A 26,425-nucleotide genomic window follows, 5' to 3' on the forward strand; every position below is an offset into this window, starting at 1 on the left:
CAATTATAACTACTCCTCATCAAGGCCACCCACATTCCTATTAATCTTGGAAGAGTGAGATTTGGTTGGTTGGTTGTGCACGAATGCCCTATGGAGTTTTGTGCCACATGAGGAAAAGGAGTGCCTTGGAAGGTCCATGAACTTATAGTTGAAGTGGCTAAAACCCTTGCCTCTCTTTAGGAGGTTGTGGATGCAAGTCTCTATGGAAACCTTATGTGTGTTGCAAGTTAAGTGGACACTTGTAGGTTGCCATGCCCATATGAGAGATTTTCATGGACAATTGTGTTGAGCTTCATCTCGTTCACCTTGACTTTTGCCAATTGTCTGATGACCTCCAAGCATTGTATGTCTTCAACCACAACCGCTGAGCTTCCAAAGGACACTAGACTATGACATCATACCTCTACAAGCATAATGTTTTGATTGGCGCATGACTAACATATTGTGCAAGGTGCCATGCTAGGCATTGTTGGTTGTCTTGATAGTGCTCTAAAATAACTACCAATTATTTGGATGGGGATACAACCCTAACCATATCATGAGTGATGGGTGTGTGAGTATGGATGAGTCACTATAAGGAGATATTGCCGTGAAGGTATTGGGAAAAAAGACAAGATGAATTGCATTCAATGGGCCTACTAGGGGGAAATGGCAAGTGAATTTTCTCACCACAATAATACTTTCCTCCAAGAGACCTACATGCCACCATCACAAAAGGTAGCACTAGAAGGTTTTATTACCATTTTGACTTCATAATTTTAGCTTCTTTCAAGGAACATATCCACCTTGCAAAAGAAAGTTACTCCATTCAGCAAGGATGTGAAAGGTTGCTCTCCATATTTGACACCCCAAACCTTCAATAACTAGCAATGCTTAATGCCTACTCACTACAAAAAATGCTCTTCACAATACCACCAAATACTCCAACGTGCATCCTCAAAGACTTCAACATATACTACAATATTTCAACCCTAAGTGACCCACAACTCAACCAATTCATGCAAACTCAAAAAATGGAACTACTCATTACCACATGCTCAAAAATACATGGATCAAACCTTGACCACATTTGGAGCAATCTGCAAAATGAAACCACAAAACATTGAACAAACTCCATATATTGGTTTGACCATTTGCTAGTTTACACCACATATAATAAAACCAACAATGACATGGATCTCACACTCACATATGCCCAAACTTATCCCCCTAATATGAAAAAAACAAACAAACACGGATCTACTTGAAATGAAATTTTCACAAACATGTCAAACAAGAATTGGAAACTTGGTAAAAGTATGTCAAGCATGTGTGTGAAGGGAATGCCCTAGTTTTCAAGGATGCAAAGTTGGTGTGTTGCACTATTGCATTGTGAAGTCCACCTGCCATGAGTAGTTGGATTTAAGGTGCACAATTTCTTGAAGGAAAACTGAGTCAACCTTGATACATTTTGCTCAAGGGGTTTGAGGATGAAATGATCTATCTGGTCACACTCTTGTGAGAGAGAAGCATAAACTATCCCATGTGCCATGATGTTGGAAGGGTCAATTGCAAGGGATTCCATAGAACGTCCTTGAGAACAACATATGGTTTGAGCCGCAGCGGGCTAGAATTGGCAGTGAGTCACAATGTGGAGGTGGTTATTTTTAATTTGGAGCTCATGAGTAAGGATTGGAGTCTAGTATTTTGTGTTTTTTTCCTAGTAGAGGCATGCATTTTGATAGCATGTTTGTGCTCCTATTTTGCTATTGTTAAACTCAATCCAAATAGCAAATGGTTTGGAGTTTGTGCAAGAGTCCTTACATGTTCCGTCTGTACCATTGAGAAGGCTATCGGTGATGTCTAGATTCCCAGAGCAAATTTCCACAAGCATGTTGGGCTTGATTTTGAGTTCCACACAAAATCCTCTAGTGTTCTTTAGGATGCTTGCCAATTTGTTACATGTTATATGTCTTGCATTGCTTACATGTATCATGCTTGGAGGCATGTCGAGCAAGTTGAATACATCATGCTTGTACTTCTCCTTGGCACATTTGTGTAGGAAAGGTGTGCCACATTTTTTTTTGTAGTGGAGCTTGGAGTCATAGCTTGTTAATTAAGGAGAGGTCATTGTTAGAATGAGCACCACCTCGAATCCTATTTCAAATGTTAATGAAGGTGCATGGGTCCTTTGAGCTCATAGTAGTGCACATGGTTCCTCCATAATGAGGGTAGAACTGCCATGGATGTAGTGCATTCTAGAAAACCCATTATTTTTGTAGGCTAGCCTTACACAAGTCCCTACTAGAAAAACATCCACACCCGTGAATGCAAACACCTGTTCGTAGTAATGAATGTGTCATAGCCAATCAAGGATACCTTGCCAAAAACCACTAGATCCAAGTGCTTGTATAGTGTAGACAGGGTTTGAAGTTTTTTTGCTAAGAGGCTTGTGTTATTAGATGTCATGCTTTCCCTAGTGTATGCTAGTCGGAGTACTTTGGGAAAGTCTACATTTGAAGTTAGTTTGTGTGAGTAATGCCATAGAAGTGCTTTGCCTAGAAGTAGTAAGATGAAATTTTTGCATGTGTTTTTAAGCATTAGGAACTCCAGGATAATACGTTACCCTAAGTTTAGTATTTGTAGCAAGCCATGGTATTTTGTGTTTGGAATGAACTTGTATGTAACCTATTGAGGTTGATGGAATTAATTTACTTTTGTTTGCAAGTCCATTTACCATCTGAGGTTTGATGCATCAGTGCTCATTTTTGTGCTTGAGGTAGTGGTTGGAAAATAAAGCAAAAAAAACTCTTTGTAATGGTTTTTGGGGTCTTAGATTTATTATATTTGCTGAATTGTATAATCTTGGCACACTTACTTTTAATCGTTTGGTGCTGATAATTGTGTATGCACTAGCGAAGGAGGCTAGGAATTTGTTTTTCAAAGTGGGTTCACATCGGAGGTATCTACTAAAAATGTCATCAAAGAATATTTTATGTGCTTGATGGGTCCATCTTTGTAGCTGTGATCAACATTTCAGCAAACAAAGTGTGTCCATTAGGCGGGTTTGATTTGATGTATACAAGGTCACTTATGGTGCTTATGAGGGGCAATGACAAAGACAAGTACTAATGTGTTGTGTGTTCAATATTGCATTGATAACCTAGTCACTGGACTCATTGCATGGGCATTCATGCACAAGATTTCACTCATTTCTATCTTTGTTGTTATGTTACTATCTTTGTCAATCTTTGTAATGTAGGAAGTGTTAGTGGGTTTGCATGTCTTTATGTGCAAGTCCTAGTTGTGATATGTCCATTGTGATGTATTGATCAATAAATTCCTCTATGTCTCCTCCTCTAAAGATAGCCCACAGAACGGAGCATCTTTGACCCAAAACAAACCATGGTCATGCTAGCTTCCTCTAGTTTAGAACTCAATGACAAAGAAGAAGTCAACAATGCACCCAAGAATAAAAGTGTCCCTCTTGAGAAACTTCTTGAGATCTTGAAGTTGTGAACGTATTATTGTGCTGTGGTAATTGGGTCCAAGCCAATCAAGTTTTAGATGTAAAATAACGAGTGGCAGACTCATCAAAGGGTGAAGTTATTTGCAAGCTATGTAGGCAATCTAGAAAAATGGCAAAGAAACAATGGGTACTCATCTATGTTACCATGGCAAATAGGATTTTCTTCAATGTTTTCTTGTAATCTTCAGATATCCAAAGGTGGGTAAGGTCATAGTAACCAATTTTGGATTGGAGAAGTTTCTCAATTTTTGTCTCAAGTAATGTACGTTTCACTTGAAGCACCCTCCCTCTTGTTTGGCATGTGTGCATATGCATCCACATGGATGCAGGACTTGGCAAACCAAGATTTTCAATATCTTAAAGAAAAGATTATCTACACACATAGCAAATAGTCTATCTCTATGTGTGAGCTCCCATGTTGTTATGTCTTGGTAGGACATTCATTTAGGTCTGTTGTAATTGTATGGTTGGCTAAAGAATAGCATGGGAAATGCCAATTCTTCATAAAATTTGTCTTTGGATATGCTCAATGCGGAGAACCCTTCTAAAGGAGAAAAACTTATGTGTTTTTTCCAAATCAAGTAACAACTGATTGAGTCTAAATATCTCTCTAGTCCTCTTCCTCCTCCTCCTCCTCCTCCTTCTCCTCCTTTTCTCTTTCCAATGCTCTCACTCCTAGCTAGGCTGAACTCCATGGCTTAGGCTAGAGGGCTAGATTCTAGGCTAGAATTGCCATCAAGGAGATCCTATTTAGGAAGAATTTTAGGATCTCCTCTCTAGCCATCGCTCTCCTTCAGACGAAGTTCTCCTAGGCTACTACTCCAGATTGGCTTTCTCAGAGTCAAAGAAATAAGCTTAACCTTTTGAGGTTTTCTTAGATCACTTCCAAATAAAAAGAAATTTCATTCCTTAGAAGATAAGCTACATTTTTCTCTTCTGAGTCAAAGTCAAACTCTATTTCGTTCATGTGATATCAACGCCGCAAGTATAGGAGGTCCTAATAGACTACAATTTTTTCAATGAGTGGTTGAAAATAAAAAAAGAGGTCTTTGTATGCTACAACAATAGCATCATCTCTGCCTAATAATAGGAAAAATGAATTCATCCTTCTTCTTCAACAGCAGGTGAGATCCAAAAGGATAATAGTGAGCTGAATGACATGTTTCTAAAGCTAGAAGAGAGAGTGAAAACTGTTGAGCTCAAACTCAACAATCAAAATCCCAATCTAGTTTTAGATGAGTAGTTAGTCTCTACTCAAGTGGAAGAGTTATACAAGAAGATTAAGGGAGAGATTCAAGTCAATATTAAGGGAGAAAAAAAGAGCTCTTTAGGCATATAGGTTCAGAAGGAAGTAAAGGAGCAAGTTGAAAAGCAGCTCAACTCAAAGAAAATAAGGATTGGAGGACTATTAGACAACTAGAATGTAGCAAAAGATAGTGGGAAAGAGACCTTCAAAAAAATTAGCAAAGCTCTACCAAGAATTGAATGGGGAGATGAAAATTTTGCCATTGGACAAGAAGGAGCTCATGGAATTCTCACTTTGAGAACAAGAGAGGAAAGAACATGGATTCGTAGACAGCCTAACAAGTTGAAAGGACTTGTGTATTGCATAGGAACGGACAAAAACTCTGCTAAAGAGAAAAGCCTCAGACCTTGCAAAGGTAATGGCAGTTAGAACGGAAGGAAAATGGGTTGTCTACTGAGATGGCGAGGCATTGATCAAGGACTTCACAGAAAAATCAACAAACCCTCAATCTATAAATGATGTATGATCTTCATTTGCTTTCTCTTTTGGTTTCTCATATGTACTAGCGGAGCCAGTTGTAATTGGAACTTCATGTGATTATCTTTTGAGAAATAATATAAAAACCTTTTTTTCTTAAAATAAAAACTATGGTCTTTTCCTTGAAGTCTACAACTTGTTGACTAGTATATATTCCATGCAATAATGTGTCTATTTGCAAATCTTTTTGTGATGAGCATGTGGACTCAATTGTAGTGTGCATTTGCTGCTCTTGTTCTAATAATTGCAAGCTAGAAATATGATTCATCCAAAATGGACTTAGCTCCACTTTGTTTTCCTTATAAAGCAAACTATCGAGTACTTCATGCAGTGCCATATTATCAATGTAGGATGCACTAAACCACTCATATCGAGTTTATAGTTGGACAAGCTCATCGTAGCACGATCCTCATTGTTTGGTCCATCGGTGATCATAATCTGGTCTGATGATGATCCATTCACATCAACTTTATGATCACAAGCGGCAGTTGTTTCCATTGAGGTGATGGCACATTTTCTAGATTTGATTGCGAAGGAGCCCATAACACATAAGCACTTAAGGTTTTTTTATGGTGAAAGAAAATCATGCCATCAAAGGGCTTTGCCTTGATGATTCTTGTCATTGCATCCAAGTGCTATAACACTAAGGATGTCCCACCCTGCCCTTGGGTATTTTTTTCCCTAACTTTGGTGCCTTCCACCCTATAGAAAGCATCTACTACCCTATAAAAAGCATCCATTGCAAAATGTCCTTGATTTGGGGGACATATGCATGTGGAATCACCAACGTAATTGTATCACAACATTCGTTGTCAATTGGTTTGACTAGCATATATGTAGGGTGTGACAGATCCCATGCCTTGAAGGTTTTATACTTGGCTAGTAGCTTACCTTTGAGGGTGAAATGGTAATGGATAGACTCACAGGGAAGTGAATTTGAATTAACAATTCTATAATTTCCTAGGACCAAAACTTTTAAGTTGCAAATGACATTCTATGAAGAATCTTCCTTGCACTTTTTTTCGTGTATGGCGCTAGTGAGTTGCTTTGTTCATTCAACTTCTTCTTGCTTGCTACTTTTGTGCTCACTAAAATATTACATTGGCAATGCAATAAGGTAATGTGGGGCAATTGTAATGCATGTGTGTAGTAACTTTAATTTAATTGCAATGCAAGTAACCAATCCCACCCGTACACAAGCAACATTTTTTAACTTTTTCCACAAGTGAATGAAATTTGAGGCGAATGCCTTGAATGTGTTGCAGCTCAAAAGAAATTTCTTCAAGTGTATTGCGCATGGTTTTCCCATGACAACACAAATTGTAAATGTAAATGAACAAAGACACATGTCAAACTGCCTACAATGTCAATGCAAAAAATTTGCCACAAAGCAAAATTAGTGATTTGTGACACGTTGTAGTGAGTTAAATCTAATGACTCATGGAAAATGAAGAACACTCCTATGAGGTCACTTGAACTGTGGGTCACTTGAACCTTCCTAAGTGATTTTTAAGGAGGTTAATTAATAGGGGAATTTATCAACAAATCTCCATCCTTCATCGATCATAATCAAAAGAGTTATTGATGTTGCAAGTGGGCTTGGGCTCCTCTTCACAAAGGACATTGTTAAAGCGGCCACAATCCCTACAAATTCATACAAATTAATATGTACGCAATAACTAATTCGTCTACTATTCTGACAATCACCAAGAAAGTGATCATTTGCAAGAAACCTAAAGGAAGCAATCTTTTGCTAGAGACTTGTGACCTTGATGAAAGATAAGGGCATATTCCTATAAGAAACGATTGCACCGAACACCAAAACAATACACCTATGCACATTTACTGGGTCAATCACAGGATAGATGCTTAAGAACACAGAAGTTTAGCTATATGAGGAGTGACTCATTTGTGTGAAAGGAAGATCCAAATGTGAGAACGGAAAGCAAAAGGAGGAGGAGGGAAGATCGGCTACCAAAGACTTGCACAAGAGCAAAAGAGATTAATTGTGAAGGAGACACAGAGACATCGACAAAAAGAGAAATGAAAGTTGCGAGGGAGGCATCAACAACACTTGGGTTGTTAGCACAACCATATGGAGAAATAAAAAATACCTACATCCACTGAATACTCAGATTGCTCGTCTATGTGTGCATGGAACTGCAATCGGGCACTTCATCAAAGCATTGGAATCCCATGCAGCCACACTAGAAACATCATATGTAGATGAAACATCCCACGCACAAAATTCGGGTGCCTACTCTAATGTGATTGCGTAAAGAAAAGCTTGAAAGACAAGAGTTTCTGCATGTTGAGCTTCAAAGATGGGAGGTTTGAGGGAAAACGAACATGTAAAACAAACAACGAATACCACGTATCGAAGACGTCACTTCATCACTACCATTGTTTTGACAGGTCTTTGCAAGCTCTACACGAAAGAAAATAAAGTATGAATCAAGTTAACAACAACTCGCACAAACCTTACATGTAAACATAAGTTAACTAGTACGAAAATAAGTAGAGGAAGTTGAAGTTGAAAATAGAGAAATCAAAACTGAGGAGCATTGGAAACCAAAACCCTTTGCAAAATTGCCACTATCCGTGTCTGTCAATTCATTTTTCTCACGCTCCAATATCAATGAAAAGTTCTCTGTCATTATTGTTTGTGCGACTTGTAAGCCATGCCCAACAATGGAACAAACATCACTTATATAGAAAACAATGCCCTCCTTTTATGCAAATTCGAGCCCTGTTGAAGAACAATGAACTAATTCTTTATCAAACAAACCATTGATTAGGCCATGTGATCGTGACAGTGTAATCATTACGAGAATCGATGCCATTAATAGAGTTTGTAATGAACACCACCGATGTCTGCCAACGGAGAAGCATGAAGATTGCATGGCAAAGATTGTGATACCAATGGAGAAGCATGAAGATTGCATGCAGAGAAGAAATGCCACCCAATGTGCATGCAATGCGAAGACAAAAAAAGAACATGTGACCACTAAATATGAAATGGTGCCGACTTCTTTATCCAATAAAATTTCATGACTTCCCAAAATACCAAATACAATAATTTTCCCTTTTTGAGTACTCCTAGGCTGGATTCACAAACGGTGCCCATGGACAAGGAACAGGGGCATACTTCCACATGGCGTGGCCAAGCAAAAAAACTTTTCTTTGACTAGTACATAATTTGATGAGCAGCCCATTTCGTCCAATGCAATTGAGCAATGCATTTTGGTGCCGTGGACGGTTGTGAACGCTCAAGCAACTTGTGGTTGTTTTAGCACGTTGTCCGCGCCCATTTGTGAATCCAACCTTATAGAGAGCTTCCCCGCACATGCTAGTGGGGCGATCCCAGTCCCAATTGCATGTAAGTTTTACAGCGCCATGCATGCTAGGCTAGCATTGTAGCTCCAGCCTAGCATCCTGAAATCTCAGGATATTGCAATGCCCAAACGTGCTAATTGGCCCAAACAATCTAACCGCCCTGGGATTGGGTGTGACAGCTTGCAAAAAGTATGTTGAGCCTCATTAAATGAGATGTTGGAAAGAGTCAAACCTTCATGGGGCTGTATTTTTCCAAAGGCTGGCTGGGCAGAGGGTTTCGAAGAGTGTGGGGAAGCCCTCTTCGCACAATCGGGTGCAGATTTCAATACTTTTTTGGAGGCGGCGGCGCTCAGAGCAGCTGGGTGCTCAAACGAGTCCAACAATTCCGATTTGACTCGTTTGGCCACCCTGGGTTGTGCCCAACCGATTTGCTGCACCCTCCATCATCGACGGGTCTCAATCGTATTAAAGTCTCTAGGCAGTATGAACCACAGGTGACCCGAATCCCGATGGCTGCTCTCGCTCCAAGTGCGCAATTGTGCCCGTGCCCCGCACCCTCCCTGGGGGAAAGAGGACCCCCTTTGGGCACGAAAAAAACGGAGGAGGGGAAGTGCCCTTTGAGGCGAAAGGGTTCAAAGCCACGTCCCCAAAGCCTTTTCGCACACTTTGAGAACACGTGCGTGGCGGCGTCTCCCCTCCGTAACTTCATCGATTTGCTTCGTCATCGTCAATCGCATCGCTCCTTTATACAATCGAAGATTTGGGTCATTTGCACAGCCTCGAAGATCACGTGTACCTCATTGTTCAGCAATGTACGCTCCCTTTCCTTTTACCAAAAGAGCAAGTTCGGACTAACGATATTGACGACTCGTTGTCTCGATGGCTACCATTCATTAAAACATTAAAACAATTATTCTAAGCGGCCTTTTTTCGTTGTACTCGCTAGTTTCTATCGACGAGCGACGTGCGTTGAGTCTAAAGCATCTCACTCCACATGTGGCGTATTTGCATTCGCTCAAATTGATTGTGGATATTTTTAGAAAAATCACTCTGCTAGCTTGTGCATTCTTGGCAATGACAACCACTCACAGCGTATATAATGAAGACTTCACCGTGTTGCTAACAGACACGACTCCTGAAAGTCAAAGCCACTGATGAGAGCCGAAAGGGAAACTCGGATTAATTCCACTAAGAGCTCCCAAATGCATGACAGCTGAGTATGTTGACGTTGATAAAAAGACGCTATTTGGGGATTTTGTCTGTTTGAGGGATGGTGGGTTGCTGCGGAAAAAGTACAGAGGGAAATGGCTGAAGGAGTTGGCTCTGATTGAGATTTTGCGCAGACATCATCATTTTGAAAGCAAGCTAAACCCTTTTGGAATGCTGAAGCGGGTGCCTACTGAGGAAATCCCTGAGCGAGTTGTGGCGAAGAACGAGCCTACTGTTAGTAGGATTTCAGAAGCAAGAGCTCAAGGTGATGAAATTTGGGAGGGCTTCTCCGAAGAGGGTTGTGCTAAAGGGTTGTCATGCATGCCAAATAAGAGGATTCAGAGATCTTCAAGACAAGAGAGAGCTGAGTTTGGACGTGCATTTCAGCTTGCTGTTGGTGCTCATGATTGGTCTCTTGCCGAGAGCTTGATTCCCCTATCTGATTTTCAGAGGCTTAATGATGGGTTGTGTGTTGCCCTTGACTCCTTATGGTTTCTGAGTTCACAGCACGACCTTTCCTCTGCAACCATACTGATTGAAAGACTTGTCGAGTTTGGAGCCAATGACTTCTCTAGAGCTGTGCTTCGGACATCTTTCCTTGCATCGTGTGTGTCAGCTTGTAGGAGTCGCGCAGTGAGCTTGGCTGACACTGTGACTGTAATGGCACAGAGGTAATTTAGCTTAATAATCCAGCAGTCATTGGTTACGTAGGGAGTTTTCATCAGACTGTGTATTCATATGAGAATTAGGTATGCTAGGGGCCTGACTTGGGTCATCCTAAATCTGCATGTCCATGGTCCTTCCAATTTTATCGGAGTTAATTTCTCCATCTAGCCTCCAATACTAAGGCTGAGACTCTCAGATTGCATGGGAGAAGGTAAAAGCAGGGCAATAGACTGGTAGTTGGGAAATTTTCATCCTTCACTTGGCGCTTACCCTTGCAGGCTAAGGGATAGGCTTCAAGAATGCAATGGGGATGAACTCATGAAAGCTGAGGCTGCTGCAAAGGTGCAGAGATTTACAGAATGGGCACTGAAATGTATTGGGTCTCACTCTCGTAGGCGAAGTAGGGATGAACATGCAGGACAGATTTTCAAGAGTTCAGCAGTTGAATCTCAGTTGCAGTTGAAGGCTTTTAAGAGGTTCTTGGATCTTGCTGGAAATCGGCTTGCTACAAAGGATTATGCAGAGGCTTTCGACGCAGCTTGCTTTCCACTAACCCTTTTCTCTGGTGCTATTGATCCTGGGTGGGCTATGGGAATTGCTGCAAGTGCTATGCAAGGGTTGCTGAGTATGCTGGTGGAAGGCGGGGCTGATAATTTAAATCAGTGTTTTCTAGAAGCTGCTCGATTTGGGAGCACTGAGCTAGTGCGGATCCTCATGCAGGTATATAAGCATACACTTCTTCATTTTGTTTTAGTAATTGGGTTTTTTGTCACTGTAATTAGCATCCTCCGCAGCCTCTCAACTCTCTACCAGATAGTTTGGGTGTTGCAATAAAATTTAGATAATGCAGGTTTGAAGTCCCTTAGTAGAAGTCTAGAAATGCTGAATCTATCCCTTGTCCCCTCCCATAAATCTCCCAAACTCCTCTCCCCTTATTTTAATCATCCACTAAACCTCTTCCCTTTTACCCTTCTCTTCTATCCCTCAGCTAATGCAAAATGGAATTCACATTTTTTGTTGCATGGGGACGTCCTCTTAGACAAAATAAAAAATTGCCTTGTAGAGTCCAGCAGCTTCAATGATTTTGGATGACTATGTGCACTCTTTTACAGATCGCACGTCAGAGTGGTATAGAATTGGACATGGATCTAGCCTTGGGTTTTGCATCCTATTATTGTAAGATAAATACTATGGAATGCCTTGTGGTGGATGGCAATGCGGACTCTTTCCTTGGGCCTCTCATGCGAGCAGCTGAAAGGGGCTGCATGCAGGTGGTGCACTGGTTTGTTGCACATGGTTGCAAGGATATGGAACTCTGTCTTGCCCTCACTGCAGCTACGTCTAGCAGCAAAGTAGAGGCATCTTCCTACCTGCTGGGACATGTGCCTCGGCATATCCTCAATGCTTTAAGTGGGGAGATTCTCAAGGCTGCAGGAGAGAGGAGTGGGGGATCATTGGTTGGAATAGCTTTCCTTCTCCAGTCAGACTTTCTTGACAATGCTGAGGAAACCTATCAGATTGCTGATAGTGTTGCAAGGTGCAAAGTTGAAGGCTTTTCTCCTGAGTTGAGGTCGTTCTTGCAAGAACAGTGGTCGGTGGAAGCTTTCAACCAAGGCAGGGCATGTGGCCGTAATCATCATGTGAATGTCATGAGAGTAATCAAAAGGGGATCCTCTCCCCTTCACTTACAAGATTTGCCTTCACTCCTGCAATTGACAATAGCCTACCTTCCCCTTTACAAGGAATGTGTTTCATCCAGTGGGATACTACTCTCTCAGAGAATGAGGGGAGAACTTGTAGAAGCTGCTTTACAGGTTCAAGGAAATGTGGGTGAAGAAAGGCTGCTAAAGTGTGACAAACAGAGACTCCTGTGTATCCTGGAGTCGAGATTACCAGGATTTTTACTTGCAGGCTAAATGGTATGCCCCCTCTCTTCTTACAAAGATCCATCCCTTAATTCGAAATTGTGATATGCTCAGTTTCTCCTTGATTTGTGCAGGGACAGGAGCTTATAATATTGCATTTTTAAATGTCTTGTCAATGTGGTTTATAACAAAGCAGGTTGACCACATGAAGTCCTTGGGTTTTCCTTTTCTCTCAAGTTTACATCTGTAAGCACTTTCTTCAGTCATCAGTTAGCTTGTAATGTTGTTGTTGAGAAGTGGTTGCATGACTTGTGTTGGAATTTCAGGTCAAAGTCTCGGGTCGAAATGACTGTCATCTCAAGTAGAATGGTGAGTAGTTTTCTGCATTGTCCTCCGCTTCTAGCTCAGGTGGAAAGCAACTCAAAATTTTCCTCATAGGATCCTTAAGTGGCTTTATTAATCAAACTTTCACTTCTACAACTTGATCATTTCGCCAATGTTTCTCAATTTACCGTCAACTTTTATATTATGTTTTTTAATTCACATCATCTCAGGTATGCAAAGAATGCATCATCGGCAATGGCAATGAATACCTTCCGATGTTTTCATGATCGTGTGTGTTCCCACTCTTGGAATAAACTTGTGCATTCCCAAGTTGAGTGCCTTTGGGGAGCGAGAAAGAGACTTTCAGCTTCACAACAAAAAGCCAGTGCCTTTGAAGAGCATGAGATGGGGGTTGAATTGCCAACCATTTTCTTAAGAGGTATTGTTCTTAACCATTGAAACATATCAATTCTCTAACAAGAAGACAGGACTGCATGTTGCCATCCAAACACACAAGTGAAAGTGCCAGGAGTAAGCATTGAACTGCCAGGATATAAAATGACTTAAAGGCCTGACCTTTGCAGGCAGAGAGAGAGAGAGAGAAAGAAAGAAAGAAAGAAAGTTTATTAAAGTCTTCGGAAGACCGATGGGTCTATGAGACCGTGAAAATCCTGATACAACGAGATGTGGTAGTGGAGCTACTAAATGAGCGTCCATACCAATGCAAAATGCAAAATGCAAAAAATGCAAAAATGCAGAATGGCAGTACTAAGTCCTAAGTACAACATAGTCATGTCGATGGTCGACTATATATCAATCTTAGCATCATCATCAATATCATCATCATCCCCAGCAACAAGAAGATATCAGGATGGATGAAGCAGTGGAGGCATGAAGTCGGCAATAGAGTGCTGTCGGCCACTGAGAGAGAGAGAGAGAGAGAGAGAGAGAGGGAGAGAGAGAGAGAGAGAGAGTCTATTAATATCCACAGGAGACCAACGGGTCTAAGTGACAGCAAAAAAACCAGCTAGTACATCTGCTTAGGGAGGGCACACATGGCGGCTCCCAAGGAGTGCAAAAAGGAGCTCTAAGTTATTTAGAGTACATACTTTTATACTAAAATGAAATCGTTTAGACTTCACAAGCAATTGTAGCTTGAATGAAGAGATTTGGACTACTTTTTGATTAGCCTTCTCCTTTAGTGCTAGCCTTCGTCATGGCTGAGTTTGCCCTTCGCCTCCGGAGTGTTGATAGAAACTCAGTACGAAGACTTTGTATAAATGGATGCTCAAGTATGTGTGGATGTGTGGATTTGTATGCGTGAGAGCATACTTTTATACTATGGTCTACCCCCATTGTTGGGCGCTGATGACGTCAGTGGGGATGTCATAGTAGCTAGTCCCTGCTATGCGTGATGGAGTTTATGGTTTTCAATCTTATGAGTGACTATCGTGAGATTGAAACCGCACTATGTTGTGTTTTTAGAGGATAAGTTTGGGAATGTTCCTGGATTCATCTAGGTATATGCTTCTGCTGTATTAGCAGACATGCAAATTTCACCTTGTGAAGTTTTCGTCCAAGTTGCGGCTTGTTGGTATTGTGCTAATTCTTTCTATCTTAAATGGTGCGTTACCCTATCAGCTAGATTTAGATTTAGATGCTTGTTTGGGAGAGACTAAAATGAAATCGTTTAGACTTCACAAGCAGTTGTAGCTTGAATGAAGAGATTTGGACTACTTTTTGATTAGCCTTCTCCTTTAGTGCTAGCCTTCGTCATGGCTGAGTTTGCCCTTCACCTCCGGAGTGCTGACAGAAACTCAGTACGAAGACTTTGTATAAATGGATGCTCAAGTATGTGTGGGTGTGTGGATTTGTATGTGTGAAAGCATACTTTTATACTATGGTCTACCCCCACCGTTGGGCACTGATGCCGTCAGTGGGGATGTCATAGTAGCTAGTCCCTGCTATGCGTGATGGAGTTTATGGTATTCAATCTTATGAGTAACTATCGTGAGATTGAAACTGCACTATGTTGTGTTTTTAGAGGATGAGTTTGGGAATGTTCCTGGATTCATCTAGATATATACATACATTGTAGTCTGAAAATCAAAAACTTAATCAGCCATACTTCAATTTAAGACGGAGAGTCTTTTGATTTGGATTTAAACTGCTTGATGAGTGCTACACCCTCACAGTATACTGTCCATTTTCCATCCTTTCTACTAGCAGCCTTGACCTTGGCTACTCTGTTGCCTTGTTTTTCAATTGAGCTCGTGTGAGTTCCTTAGCTATGCATACATTGGTACATAGAAGGGAAAAACTCTATGACTGGAAGCCAGTGAGAGTGTTGGCCCTAGGAGGGGGACGCCGGTGTGAGGCTGCAAAAACCCTGTGATAGGATGTTGGTATCTGTCGGTGTGTACAGCTCGCTGAAGTCTCCTGGCTGTAGGGCCGTACGTCAGGTCTAGTAAGCATGGAAGTAAGGTCCCCTAGCGTGATCTATGCCTTGATGCGTTGACGGATATGACGTCTCTGTCTCTTGCTTGGGTCCCTGTGACCACAGTATCCGCGAGTCCTACTAGACAGTACTGTCTTGCTGGAAAGCTGGGTGATCATGCTCTGGGTGGAGTCTGGATGTGTGTCATGAGCTCCCCTATGTGCTGTGAGCAAATGCTCCCTGTGTGGTATGGCCTCATGGATGAATGCTGCCAAACATCTCTGGTCTGGGTAAGATAGGAAACTGGATAGGGAGCCGAAGCCATCTTTGAAAAGACAGTGGTATCGACCTCTGATCTTGTAGTACACTAGGCACGTGAAAGCAAAATGCTCATGCAACTCGATCTCTCGGCAGTTACACAAGGTGCAAATGCGGCCCTCTCTGCGTATGCCCTCTGCTCGGCCACTCTCTATATGGAGGCGGTGTGGTGAGACGAAACTGCCCGATCGAGATCTTCATGGAGGATTCGTGTGTACCTTGGTGGGTCGATGAAGCCCCCCTCTGAGATCCATAGGCAATGGTCTCTGTAAAAGCTGAGCTTCACAGGGAGCTCACGGGGTACCAACCAAGTCCTGAAAGTGTGTAACTGTAGGAGATCTCGTCTCGGATGACATGGTTTACCTCGTGATATGTGAGAGGGATAGAAGGGGCCTCAACACTATATTGGAATGGGGGTAGTGTCACGATCTGTGACGTATTCGTTTCTATATATCTTAGACTTATGGATGGTTTGATGAATGGACACTTGTGGAAGGGTATGCCCTTTCGACGGGACACTTCCTATGAGGCACAACCCTTCACAAGAGACATTCTATTGAAGAGACACTTCCATTGTAATGTACCCTCTCATCAAGGGTCACACCCTTCACAAGGGGTACACACCTCTTCATGCACATAGACTTTGGAGTACACACCTTTTCATGTGTGACTCTTCACTCTCTATATAAGAGAGGCCCAACTATATGGATGACACACTATAGACACTCAAGCAATACAAATATTCCTTGTTCTCTGCTATTTCAGTCTCCTTTCTGTTCCTTAGCACATTTCTAAATAAAGTAAATCTAGGATTTCTTACAGTGGTATTAGAGCAAATTTCGCTTCTGCCTGTAGGAAATGCCCCCCACCTTCTAGCGCCTATTTGATACATCTTTTTCCACTAGAAGGATATCCACGCACGTTGTGCATGGAAGAGATGGAGAGAATGAGCGTAAAATTTTTTAGCGCCAACCCCACGTAAAGTCGTCAGTGGCCTCTCCGTCTCCCTCACATCACGAGTTGATGTGAACGGACACGACAAAAGTCGTGTCTTTTGATGTGCTTGGGCTGTCCCAAAACCAAGGGACGCACCTTTTCCACCATCAGACGTACCTTTTGATGAGGAGTTTTGACTCCTCACCCAAGGGACACACCCCATCATGGAAAAAAGGACACACCTTTTCGTGTGGGGACACCCCTTTTTAAAATAGGGTCACACCCCTTCATAAAAAGGTACACCTATTCCAAGGGTCACACCCCTTAGAATAGGCACACCCTTTGGCACCAAGCACCAACTTACAAAAGGGTACCTAGAGGGCCTAAAAAGGGCAACCAGCCCTACACCCAAGGCCTAACCCTAGACTACCCAAGGGTTCATTAAACCCACGTTTTAATTTTTTGGCAACTACCAATCAGCAAGGAAAAAGGGCGAAATTCAATCACGATTTCACGTCTGCCTATGCCGCTCCAAAACAGCCGTACATGATTTCTGCCTTTTCCTTTTCAAGCAGGCTGCACTTTCGTTCAGGCTTCCATCTGGCATACGCTAGATCATTTTGCAGCAGCCAGTTCTTGTTGGTTCATCGCCATGATTATCTGTGACCAGCAGCCCTTGCTGCCCTTTTGATGTCGAATCAAACTAGCCTGGCCCCTGCTGCTCATCACACCACTTTTAGCCTGTGAACAGCGGCTCTTTGCTGCCCTCTATTTCCGTCTAGCCAGGCCTGGTCCTGCTTCTAGTACCTCACAGGTTTCAACGCAGGCCACCTTAATCAGGCCATGGATTTCAACGCAGGAGAAGTGCGCCAGATCTCACGCAATCTGAAAAACGTCTCTGCCAACGTCCATCTGGCTCGAAAGTCTCGCTAGGCACTTGTTTCTTGTTCACACATCCACGTGGACTTGCAAGGACAGCAACATGGACCTCCGGACAGTGATCTGCAGGCCTTTTCTACGCAACTAATTGGCAGATCTAATCTATGCCAGGTGGATTCTTTCCATTCTATTTCTAAGGATTCTCTTTCATATTGTTATTTGATGCTCATTATCAAATTACAGCAAATGAAAGCCTCCTCCTTAAAGCATGGAAACCCGTGGTAATCCCCCAGTCCCTTCAAGGACACCTCAAGCATCATCTACCACACAATATCGTGTTCAGATTGCACAACCAGCCCATTTCGGAGCTTTTGCATTGTGGGTCTTCTGTGTCACGTGCCCTTCCAGTGACTTGGACCACATCCTATACCTTCTGCATGAGGCACCTCAATTACATTACTTCCTCAGCATAGTCCAGGTTGTGTTCCATGAGACACGTAGATACCCAGAACTCGATATTCCTCACGAGTTTGCTGTCCATCTTTGGAGAGACTTTTACCCCTCAGCTTCAGCATCTCCAGGGTACTCTCCACCACCTCTTTCGGCTCCCAAATATCCTCCTGCATAGGTTTTACCTTCCCCAAGACAGTATTTACACTCTGAAGGCACTCCTTCTCATGGATGTCCTCCACTCCCGACAGCAGCTCCTTATCCCTTCTCAGATCCGTGGACTCTGCAACCTACCCATGTACTCTCATGAGCAGTAACACCCACTTCGGCATCACCAGTGTTACCTCAGACAGGTCCTCCTTTACCAGATTTCCACGGGTGGTTCCATCTTGCCTCGCCTGCCCCCTCCAACATGAGCAACCTTAGGGAGCAGCCCGGATCTTCTTCCAGGAATGGTACAAACTAGAGCGCAGGTTCGTGCTCTTCCCACAGGGACCTCAGATATGTCGCAACGCTCGCATGCAACCTCTCTGGAGATCAGCGTCTCAAGTCCAAAAAAGACCCGTGAAGTCAACTTACAAGGCGAAGCACTACTTCAACTTCAAATTTCCCAGCTTCAGGACAACATCTCTGACTTGGTCTAGAAAGTCCAACAACTCCAAGATTCTCACAGTACCACACATACAGAGGATGACGTGATGCCACCGGATGACTGTGTGTACTCATTCCCACCTGAGGTAGAAAACACTGAACTCCGTGCCCTCTACCATTAACTCCAAGCTTCCAAAACTAAAAGACTTGACATTAAACTTCCGGAAGCCTACACTGGTCAACGAAATCGCCGAACAGTTGACCAATGGCTCGCAAAACTGCGCATGTACTTTGATACTATTGACCTCACTGAAGGCAAAAAGATTGCCTTGGCAGCCTCCCTCCTCAAGGATACAGCTTTCCTATGGTGGCAACGACGCTTAAAGGACGGCAAAAGTGTGTTAACTTGGGAACGTTTTGAACACGTGCTCCGTAAGCAGTTCATACCTGCCAATGCGGACTTCCAAGCACGTTCAAAACTCAGACAGTTAGAGAAAACATGCTCCCTATCTTCCTACATCTCTCAGTTTACCACATTGGTGTTAGAGATTGATGGTTTAACTGATGATGATTGCCTTCATGCTTTCATCTCAGGCCTAAACCCCTCGTTACGCATTGATGTCCTCAAAGCAAACATCACCACCACAGCTGGCGCTATTGCTTATGCAGAGTGCATTACAGATTCCAAAACACAGGGAAGCAGAGTGCTAATAGAACACAGAACTCTACTATGGCCAAAGGTGCTCGCCCTCAAGATAACCCCAAGTTTAGAAAAAACTTGGGTAATTAAGGTCAGTGACAGTCTCAAGATCCCCACAAGTGTTAGAAATCGTATGTTGGATTCCAACAGAAGCACTCCTCCAAGGATCGCGCCTCTTCTTCTTCACAAAGTCATCACCGTCATCCCCAACATAAAGGTGCGGCCACTGATAAGAAGAACAACTCCAGCACAAAAGGACTTTGTACCATCTGTACAGGCGACCATAGATGGTTCGATTGTCCCAAGCGACCAAAGCAAAATTCCAATATGGAACCTAGCACTTCCCAAACAGAAGATGCTACCCCATCACAAGACAAGATAGGCAAAGCTGTTCGAATGGCAATACCATCCACATGAGCCTTGCCAGCAACCCCAAACCTTCCTTGGCCACTCAAGTACTTTGTGTCCAAGGATCGAATCGTGGAACAACGGTCACTATCCTCATCGACAGTGGTTGCTCTCATAACTTCCTAGCTAGTTCTATGGTCGACAAACTTCGGTTGACCACCAGTCCTAGTCTGATGGACTATCAGATTGAACTTGCAAATGGAACTACCTTCTTGTGCAACACCGGGATCAAAAACTTGTCTTTTCACATCCAACATTATACGGACAAGTTGAACTTCGACATCATGCCTCTTTCTCGGTACGATGTCATACTTGGACAACAGTGGCTCTACGACTATGATCCATCAATCAGTTTTCACAGCCATACTATCCAGTTTATCCACCAGGGAAAACTTATTGAGCTAGCTGGTTCTAGGGACTCTCCTTCAACCCTAGTTGCCTCTGTCCTACAAGTAAAGAAGTGGGTTCGTAAACGTCAAGTAAAGACTTCACTTCTGTTGGTTACGGCAGTAGAGGAGACACCAACAAAGGATCCTCCTGAATACCTCAACCAACCTTTTTTCCAGCCCTACCTGGATATTTTTCCACAGGAATTGCCAAAGTAGTTACCATCTCGACGACCAGTGGATCACCCAATCGAACTTATTCCCGGCAGTAATCCATCGTCGAAACCTCCTTATCGGGTTTCTTACACTTAAAATGAAGAAGACAGGTGACCGAACTACTCGACAAAGGTCACAATCGGCCCAATCACAGCCCTTTCAAATCTCCTGTACTACCTGTGGAGAAAAAGAATAAGTCAATGCGCCTTTGCATCGACTACTGAGCCCTCAACAAGCTCACTATAAAAAACAAGTATCCATTTCCTCGCATTAATGACCTGTTCGATCAACTTCTACACGCAACACAATTCTCAAAGATTGATCTTCGTTCAGGTTATCATCAAATTCGCATACGAGAAGGCGATGAGTACAAGACAGCTTTTCGAACAAAGTATGGACACTATGAATGTTTGGTCATGCTTTTTGGGTTAAACAATGCCCCGGCCACATTCATGACATTAATGAACAACATCTTTAGGCCTTTCCTCGATAAGTTCGTCATCATTTACCTCGATGACATCCTCGTTTTCAGCAGATCCCTACATGAGCACAAACAACGTCTTCACCAAGTTTTTGAAGTTCTCCGCGCAAATTCTCTCTACATTAACGTTGAGAAGAGTGAGTTCTTCAAGACCCAACTCGAATATTTGGGACATGTTATTTCAGCTCAAGGCATCTCTGTGGATCCCAAGAAGGTTGAGGTAATCCGAAACTGGCCTACTCCTAAGAATGTTCATGATGTCCGCTCTTTTCTCGGATTGGCAAACTTCTATCATACAAAGGTCTATCAGTTTTCCGAAATCACAGCTCCTATGTCCGAATTATTGAAAAGCACAGCAGTTTTTCAGTGGCTTCTCGAAATAGAGTATAGTTTCCAACAACTCAAGCAAGAACTCACTACCACACCAGTTATGGCTATTGCTGACCCAAACCTTCCATTTGAGGTCATCACTGATGCTTCCGACATCGCTAGAGGAGCAATCTTGATGCAAGAAGGCAGAGTTATCGCTTTTGACAGCCATAATTATTGCAATATCCAAACCTGATACCCGGTTTATGATAAGGAGTTTCTTGCAATTGTACATGCTTATCGCTCTTGGAAACATTATCTCATGGGAGCTGACTTGGTGGTCAAGACAGACCATCACTCTCTAAAGTATATCTTTACTCAGCCAGTCATGAACGCTCGACAAGCACACTGGGTTGAGTTTCTGGCCAACTTTCACATGACCATTGAGTACATTCTAGGACTACGCAATGAAGTTGCAGATGCTCTGAGCAGGTCAACTCTAGCATCAGCTATGGTAATCTCTACATTATCTGTGGATGTTCCGAATTCATTCAAAGGGAAGTATTTCAATGATAAAGACTTCGGCACAGTAGTACAAGTTCTTTCAAAAGATCAACCTTCGACTTCCGAACATAAGATTTTCTCATCCTATTCTTATATGGACGACCTTCTGTATTATCAAGATCGCGTCTGTGTACCACATGATAAGGATGTTCGACGTCTTTTGTTAAAAGAGCATTATGTAGTTCCTTATGCTGCCCATCTAGGCATCAACAAGACTTATAGGTTACTCAGTGCAACATACTACTGGCCTCAGATGAAAAGCGACGTCATCAAAATGGTTACATCTTGCTTATTTTGTCAACAAATGAAAGCAAGCCGACGACTTCTAGTAGGACTTCGTCAGCCTCTTCCAGTTCCAACTGAAAGGTGGGAAAGTATTTCCATGGATTTCATTACAACACTACCACGATCCTCCAGAGGTAACACTTAGATTATGGTAATTGCTGATTGATTGTCCAAAATGGCACACTTTGTTACTTGCAAAAGAAGAGCACAGGCTCCGGACATCGCCAAACTCTTCATACGACACATCTTCCGACACCATGGATTTCCCAAGAATATCGTATCCGACAGAGATCCTAAGTTTGCCAGTCACTTTTGGATTTCATTGTTCGAATCTTTGGGTACAACTCTATTGTTCAGTTCAGCCTACCACAAAGAATCAGATGGCCAGACTGAAAGAGTCAACCAAGTTCTAGAAGAAATGCTTCGACATTATATTCAGTCACGCCTAGCAGCTTGGGAAGTATCTACCACTCCTCGAGTTTGCTTATAATAACTCTTTCCATAGTGCCATCAGCATGACTCCATTCCAAGCAGCTTATGGACACACTCCGATTGTACCAACGAATTTTGTACTTCAACATCGAGTGGCCCTAGCTGGTCAACTGGTTCAAGAAATGCAAGACATTCTACTCCAAGTCAGGGATCATATGCGAAAAGTGCAAGAGCGGTATCAACGGTCTGCCAACAAACATAGACGTCACTTGGAATATGACACTGGTGACATGGTGCTATTATTTGTAGCCCCACATCGCTATAAGACGATTGTTTTTCAACATCATCTAAGTTTGACGTGACTTCTCTTTCGACTCGTCTTGTACTTGCACTCTCTCTCTCTCTTTGACTCGTACCTTCAGTGGTATCAGAGCGGGTATTGCTCTAGCTTTTCAGCTCTCCTCAGCCCCGAGTCCTCCATTGCTCATTGGAGAGTTTTCTGCCCTGCTGGTCGACACATTCCCAGATCTGGTTCGAGGCCCTTCAGCGCTATCTGCTCTGTCGTACCTTCCGTGTCGTACGTACCCTCAATCGTACATACCTTCAGTCGTACGTACATTCAGTTCGTACCTGCGCATCGAGGGTCGCCGTACTAAAATCGCCGTATGCTGTACTGAAGTCGTGCATCGTAGTACACTTCGCTGTACCTTCAGTGGGTCGCCGTACTGAAATCACCGTACGCCGTACTCGTACTCTGCACTCTTCCGTACGGTCGTACCTACAGTGGTACCAACCTACAGATCAGCCGTACCAGCTTCTCGTACATACGTACCTTTAGTGAGTACATACGTACAGATCAGCCGTACCAGCTTCCCGTACATATGTACCTTCACCACAGGTTCCGTACCTGTTTTAGCATTGGCTGGAATCAGGTCCTTGGTCTCACTGCAGTCATCTACAGACATTTGCAGATTTGGGGCTTTTGCAGGACATTGGAAAATTTGGGGTTTTCATTTCCTTTCACCTCCTTTAATTGCAATTTCTTGCAAGAAATTGGAGTTTTGGGATTTGTTCTGCAATTTCTTGTTTAGATTGCAGTACATTGGGTCAGATTGCAGGACATTCAGTTACATTTGCAGGACATTGAGTCAGATTTGCACACATTGGGTCACACTTGCAAAATTTCAGCAAAATTTGGGGCTTTTCTGAATTTGCCCTCTTTTTGGCCTATTTGCCCTCAATAAATTTGGGCTTTTGCCAAATTTGCTGTTTTTGCAGTGAACATTGCCTGTCACAGTCACATTTGGGTCAGATCTGCATTTGCCCTTTGATTTGGGTCAGAAATTTGCAGATATTTGCTGTCATTTTTGGGACAGCCAGCTTTTTGCAGTGATAGCCTTGAGGCTTTTGGGTTTGCAGGTCTTTTACAGGTTATCACAGTTGCTATGGCTGGGAACAATCAAGATTTATTTGGAGTTCTTCGTGAAGATGATAAGTTGGATGGCACCAACTATCCGATGTGGTCTTATCTCATGAAACATATTCTTGTTGCAAAGCATTTGTGGAATATTGTTTCTGGGGCTTGATCTGAGGCCAGCCAATGCTACAGTGGTTGGTTCTACTGCTGCACCTTCTGCAGGTGGTACTCCTTCTGATGCCTCTTCCTCTAGCACTCCTGCTGCTGCTCTTCCAACTCAAGAACAGTCAAGATGGGATGCAAGAGATGCAAATGCACATTCATGCATTGCTTTATCATGCAAGAGAATCATTATTCCACACAGCCGGTCTTGCAAGACAGCAAAGGATGCTTGGGATAAATTGGCTTCTCTATATCAGATTCGCAATGAAGCTCGTGTTGCATATTTGAGAAGGCAATTACAGGAAGTGAATATGAATGAAGGTGAGTCAATGGATGCACATTTGACAAAGGTGAAGGACCTCATGGAACAGCTTGCCAACATTGATGAGGTGGTGCCAAATTCACAGCTTGTCAGTACTACATTGAATGGACTACCAGATACATATCAAGGGTTTGCTACAACCCTTCGATTAGTGGCCATGGGTAATCCCGACCACTATTCTTTTGATCAGCTAGTTACTTTGCTTTTGCAGGAAGAGCAAAGTAGAGCTAACAGACAAGCTATTATTCATGATCACGCATTTGCTTCATAGCAGACAGGAAGAGGCAAGGCTTCCAAGCCTATGGGCAAGCCAAAATCTGCACACAGCAGCTGCAATTCCTCTACGCATAGCAGCTGCAATTCCTCCCATGCATCTAAAAATACAGTAGATAAGGGAAAGAAGAAAAGATGCAACTATTGTCGCAAGCCTGGACATGACATTTCAGAATGCAGGAAGCGCATTGCTTCGGAGAAAAAGAAAGCATGATTGACAGTTAATGCCTCACATGCCATTGAATCCCATGAGCCAGCAGATGCTTCACATGCACATGCTCTTCAGGATGATTGGGCATGGGCTGTCCATTGCTCATTCGATCCCTCCAAAGCTGATGCACTTTTTATTGCTAATGATGCTCAGTCCTGGTACTTTGATAGTGGTGCTTCCAAGCATGTCACATCTTGCAGACAGTTGTTTCATTCTCTAGCTGATGCACCTCAAGGGGGGACTGTTACATGTGCCAATAATGCTTCATATGCTGTAAGATGTGCAGCTCACATCCATTTCCAGTCATCTTGTCACTGTGACAAATGTTCTTTTTGTGCCTGGCATTGAAGTCAACTTGATTTCAATTTCAGCAATTGCTACTTCAGGTTTCAGAGTAATTTTTGATGGCTACAGATGCCTAGTATATGATCTTCGTGATGACAATGCCATAGTTCTCACTGGCACTTTGCAAAAAGGGCTTTATCACCTTGATCATCATTCAGCTGCACTTTCTACTGAAGCATTGGCTATTTCAGATTCACAGCTTGCTGAAACTCATCTTTGGCATGAGAGAATGGGCCATGCATGAGAGAATGGGCCATCTCAATTATAGAGCTCTTGCAAAGCTACATTCACAGCAGATGGCAAATGATGTACCTCAGACTCACACACAGTTTCTAAACATGTGTGTGAGGGTTGTCTTTTGGGTAAGATGCATCGATTTCCTTTTCAAAAGAATTGTGCAAAACTCTCACAAAGGAAATTGTAGCTAGTACACAATGATGTCTGTGGCCCAATGAGGACAAATGCCATTGGAGGATACAAGTATTTCATGACTCTCATTGATGATTTCACAAGGTATTGCTGGGTATATCCTTTAAAGGCCAAATCTGAAGTTTTCTTATGCTTTCAGAGATGGTTGAATATGGTTGAGAATGAATCAGGATGCAAGCTTGTCACCCTCAACACAGATAGGGGGGGTGAGTATATGTCAAAGGAGTTTGATGCATTTTTATCCTCACGGGGCATTATTCACTCATGCACTACTCCTTACACTCCTCAGCAAAATCTTGTTTCTGAAAGGAAAAACAGGTCCACAGTGGAGATGGCCAGATGCATGCTTAAGGCCAAGTCTTTGCCCAATAAATTTTGGCTTGATGCACTAATGTGTGCCAACTATGTGCTGAATAGATCACCTACATGGGCATTAAAGACTATTACACCTTATGAAGCATGGAAAGGCAGGAAGCCTTCACTTTCACACATGAAAGTTTTTGGGTCTCTTGCATATGTTCATGTACCATCTCAGCTAAGACATAAGCTTGATGACAAGGCAATCAAATGCATATTCATTGGTTACAGCCAAGAGAGCAGAGGGTATCGGTTATATCAACCAAATACTGGGAAGATTATTGTCAGTAGAGATGTGATCTTTGCTGAACATTCAGCTTCTCCTCTTGTGGACTGCAAAGCAAAGCGAGATATTGACATGTTTGATGCCTTTGAATCTTGGTTACCTCTACCATCATCAGAAGAGGATTTTGAGCAGCAACTTGAGCCTCCTGCAGGCCCTCCACTAAGCAATAATCAGCCACCACCTCATGCTGATTTGCAGGTTTCTCTTCCGGCACAAAATGATCCCACTACTCATGATGCAGTCATTGAAGAAAGAGCTGTCAATAGACACAAAGGCAAGTTCCCAGATGGCTTCTTGACACATTGAGGGACAGCAAACAAGATCAGCCTTTTGCTGCCCGGACAAGATCAGGGAATAGACAGCATGGTCACTTTCTTGAGTTTGCACTCCTTGCTACAGCTTGCAATGAAGAGCTTTTGTGCCATAAAGATGCTTTTGACAGCAAAGAGTGGATGGATGCAATGAAAGCTGAGTTACAATCTATTGCCAAAAATGACACTTGGGAATTAGTAGATCTCCCACCTGGCAAGCATGCCATTG

The 26,425-nt window shown here is 42.8% G+C and overlaps 1 protein-coding gene across 1 annotated transcript in view; it reads left to right on the forward strand.

Moving 5' to 3' along the window:
- The first annotated feature begins 9,221 nt into the window (after positions 1-9,221).
- Positions 9,222-26,425, forward strand: part of LOC147887684 (ankyrin repeat protein SKIP35-like) — a 37,275-nt gene continuing 20,071 nt past the window's right edge. Inside the window, exons 1-6 of the mRNA XM_087393395.1 lie at positions 9,222-9,439; positions 9,754-10,507; positions 10,781-11,222; positions 11,615-12,421; positions 12,694-12,736; positions 12,922-13,130. Of these exons, the coding sequence (XP_087249521.1) occupies positions 9,834-10,507; positions 10,781-11,222; positions 11,615-12,418 (1,920 nt within the window). The 5' untranslated portion in view covers positions 9,222-9,439; positions 9,754-9,833 and the 3' untranslated portion in view covers positions 12,419-12,421; positions 12,694-12,736; positions 12,922-13,130. The remainder of the gene's footprint in view (positions 9,440-9,753; positions 10,508-10,780; positions 11,223-11,614; positions 12,422-12,693; positions 12,737-12,921; positions 13,131-26,425) is intronic.

Source organism: Dipteris shenzhenensis, chromosome 22, assembly GCF_047967505.1.
Source record: "Dipteris shenzhenensis isolate YYH24624 ecotype China chromosome 22, Dip_SZ_1.0, whole genome shotgun sequence".
Lineage (NCBI taxonomy): Eukaryota > Viridiplantae > Streptophyta > Polypodiopsida > Gleicheniales > Dipteridaceae > Dipteris > Dipteris shenzhenensis.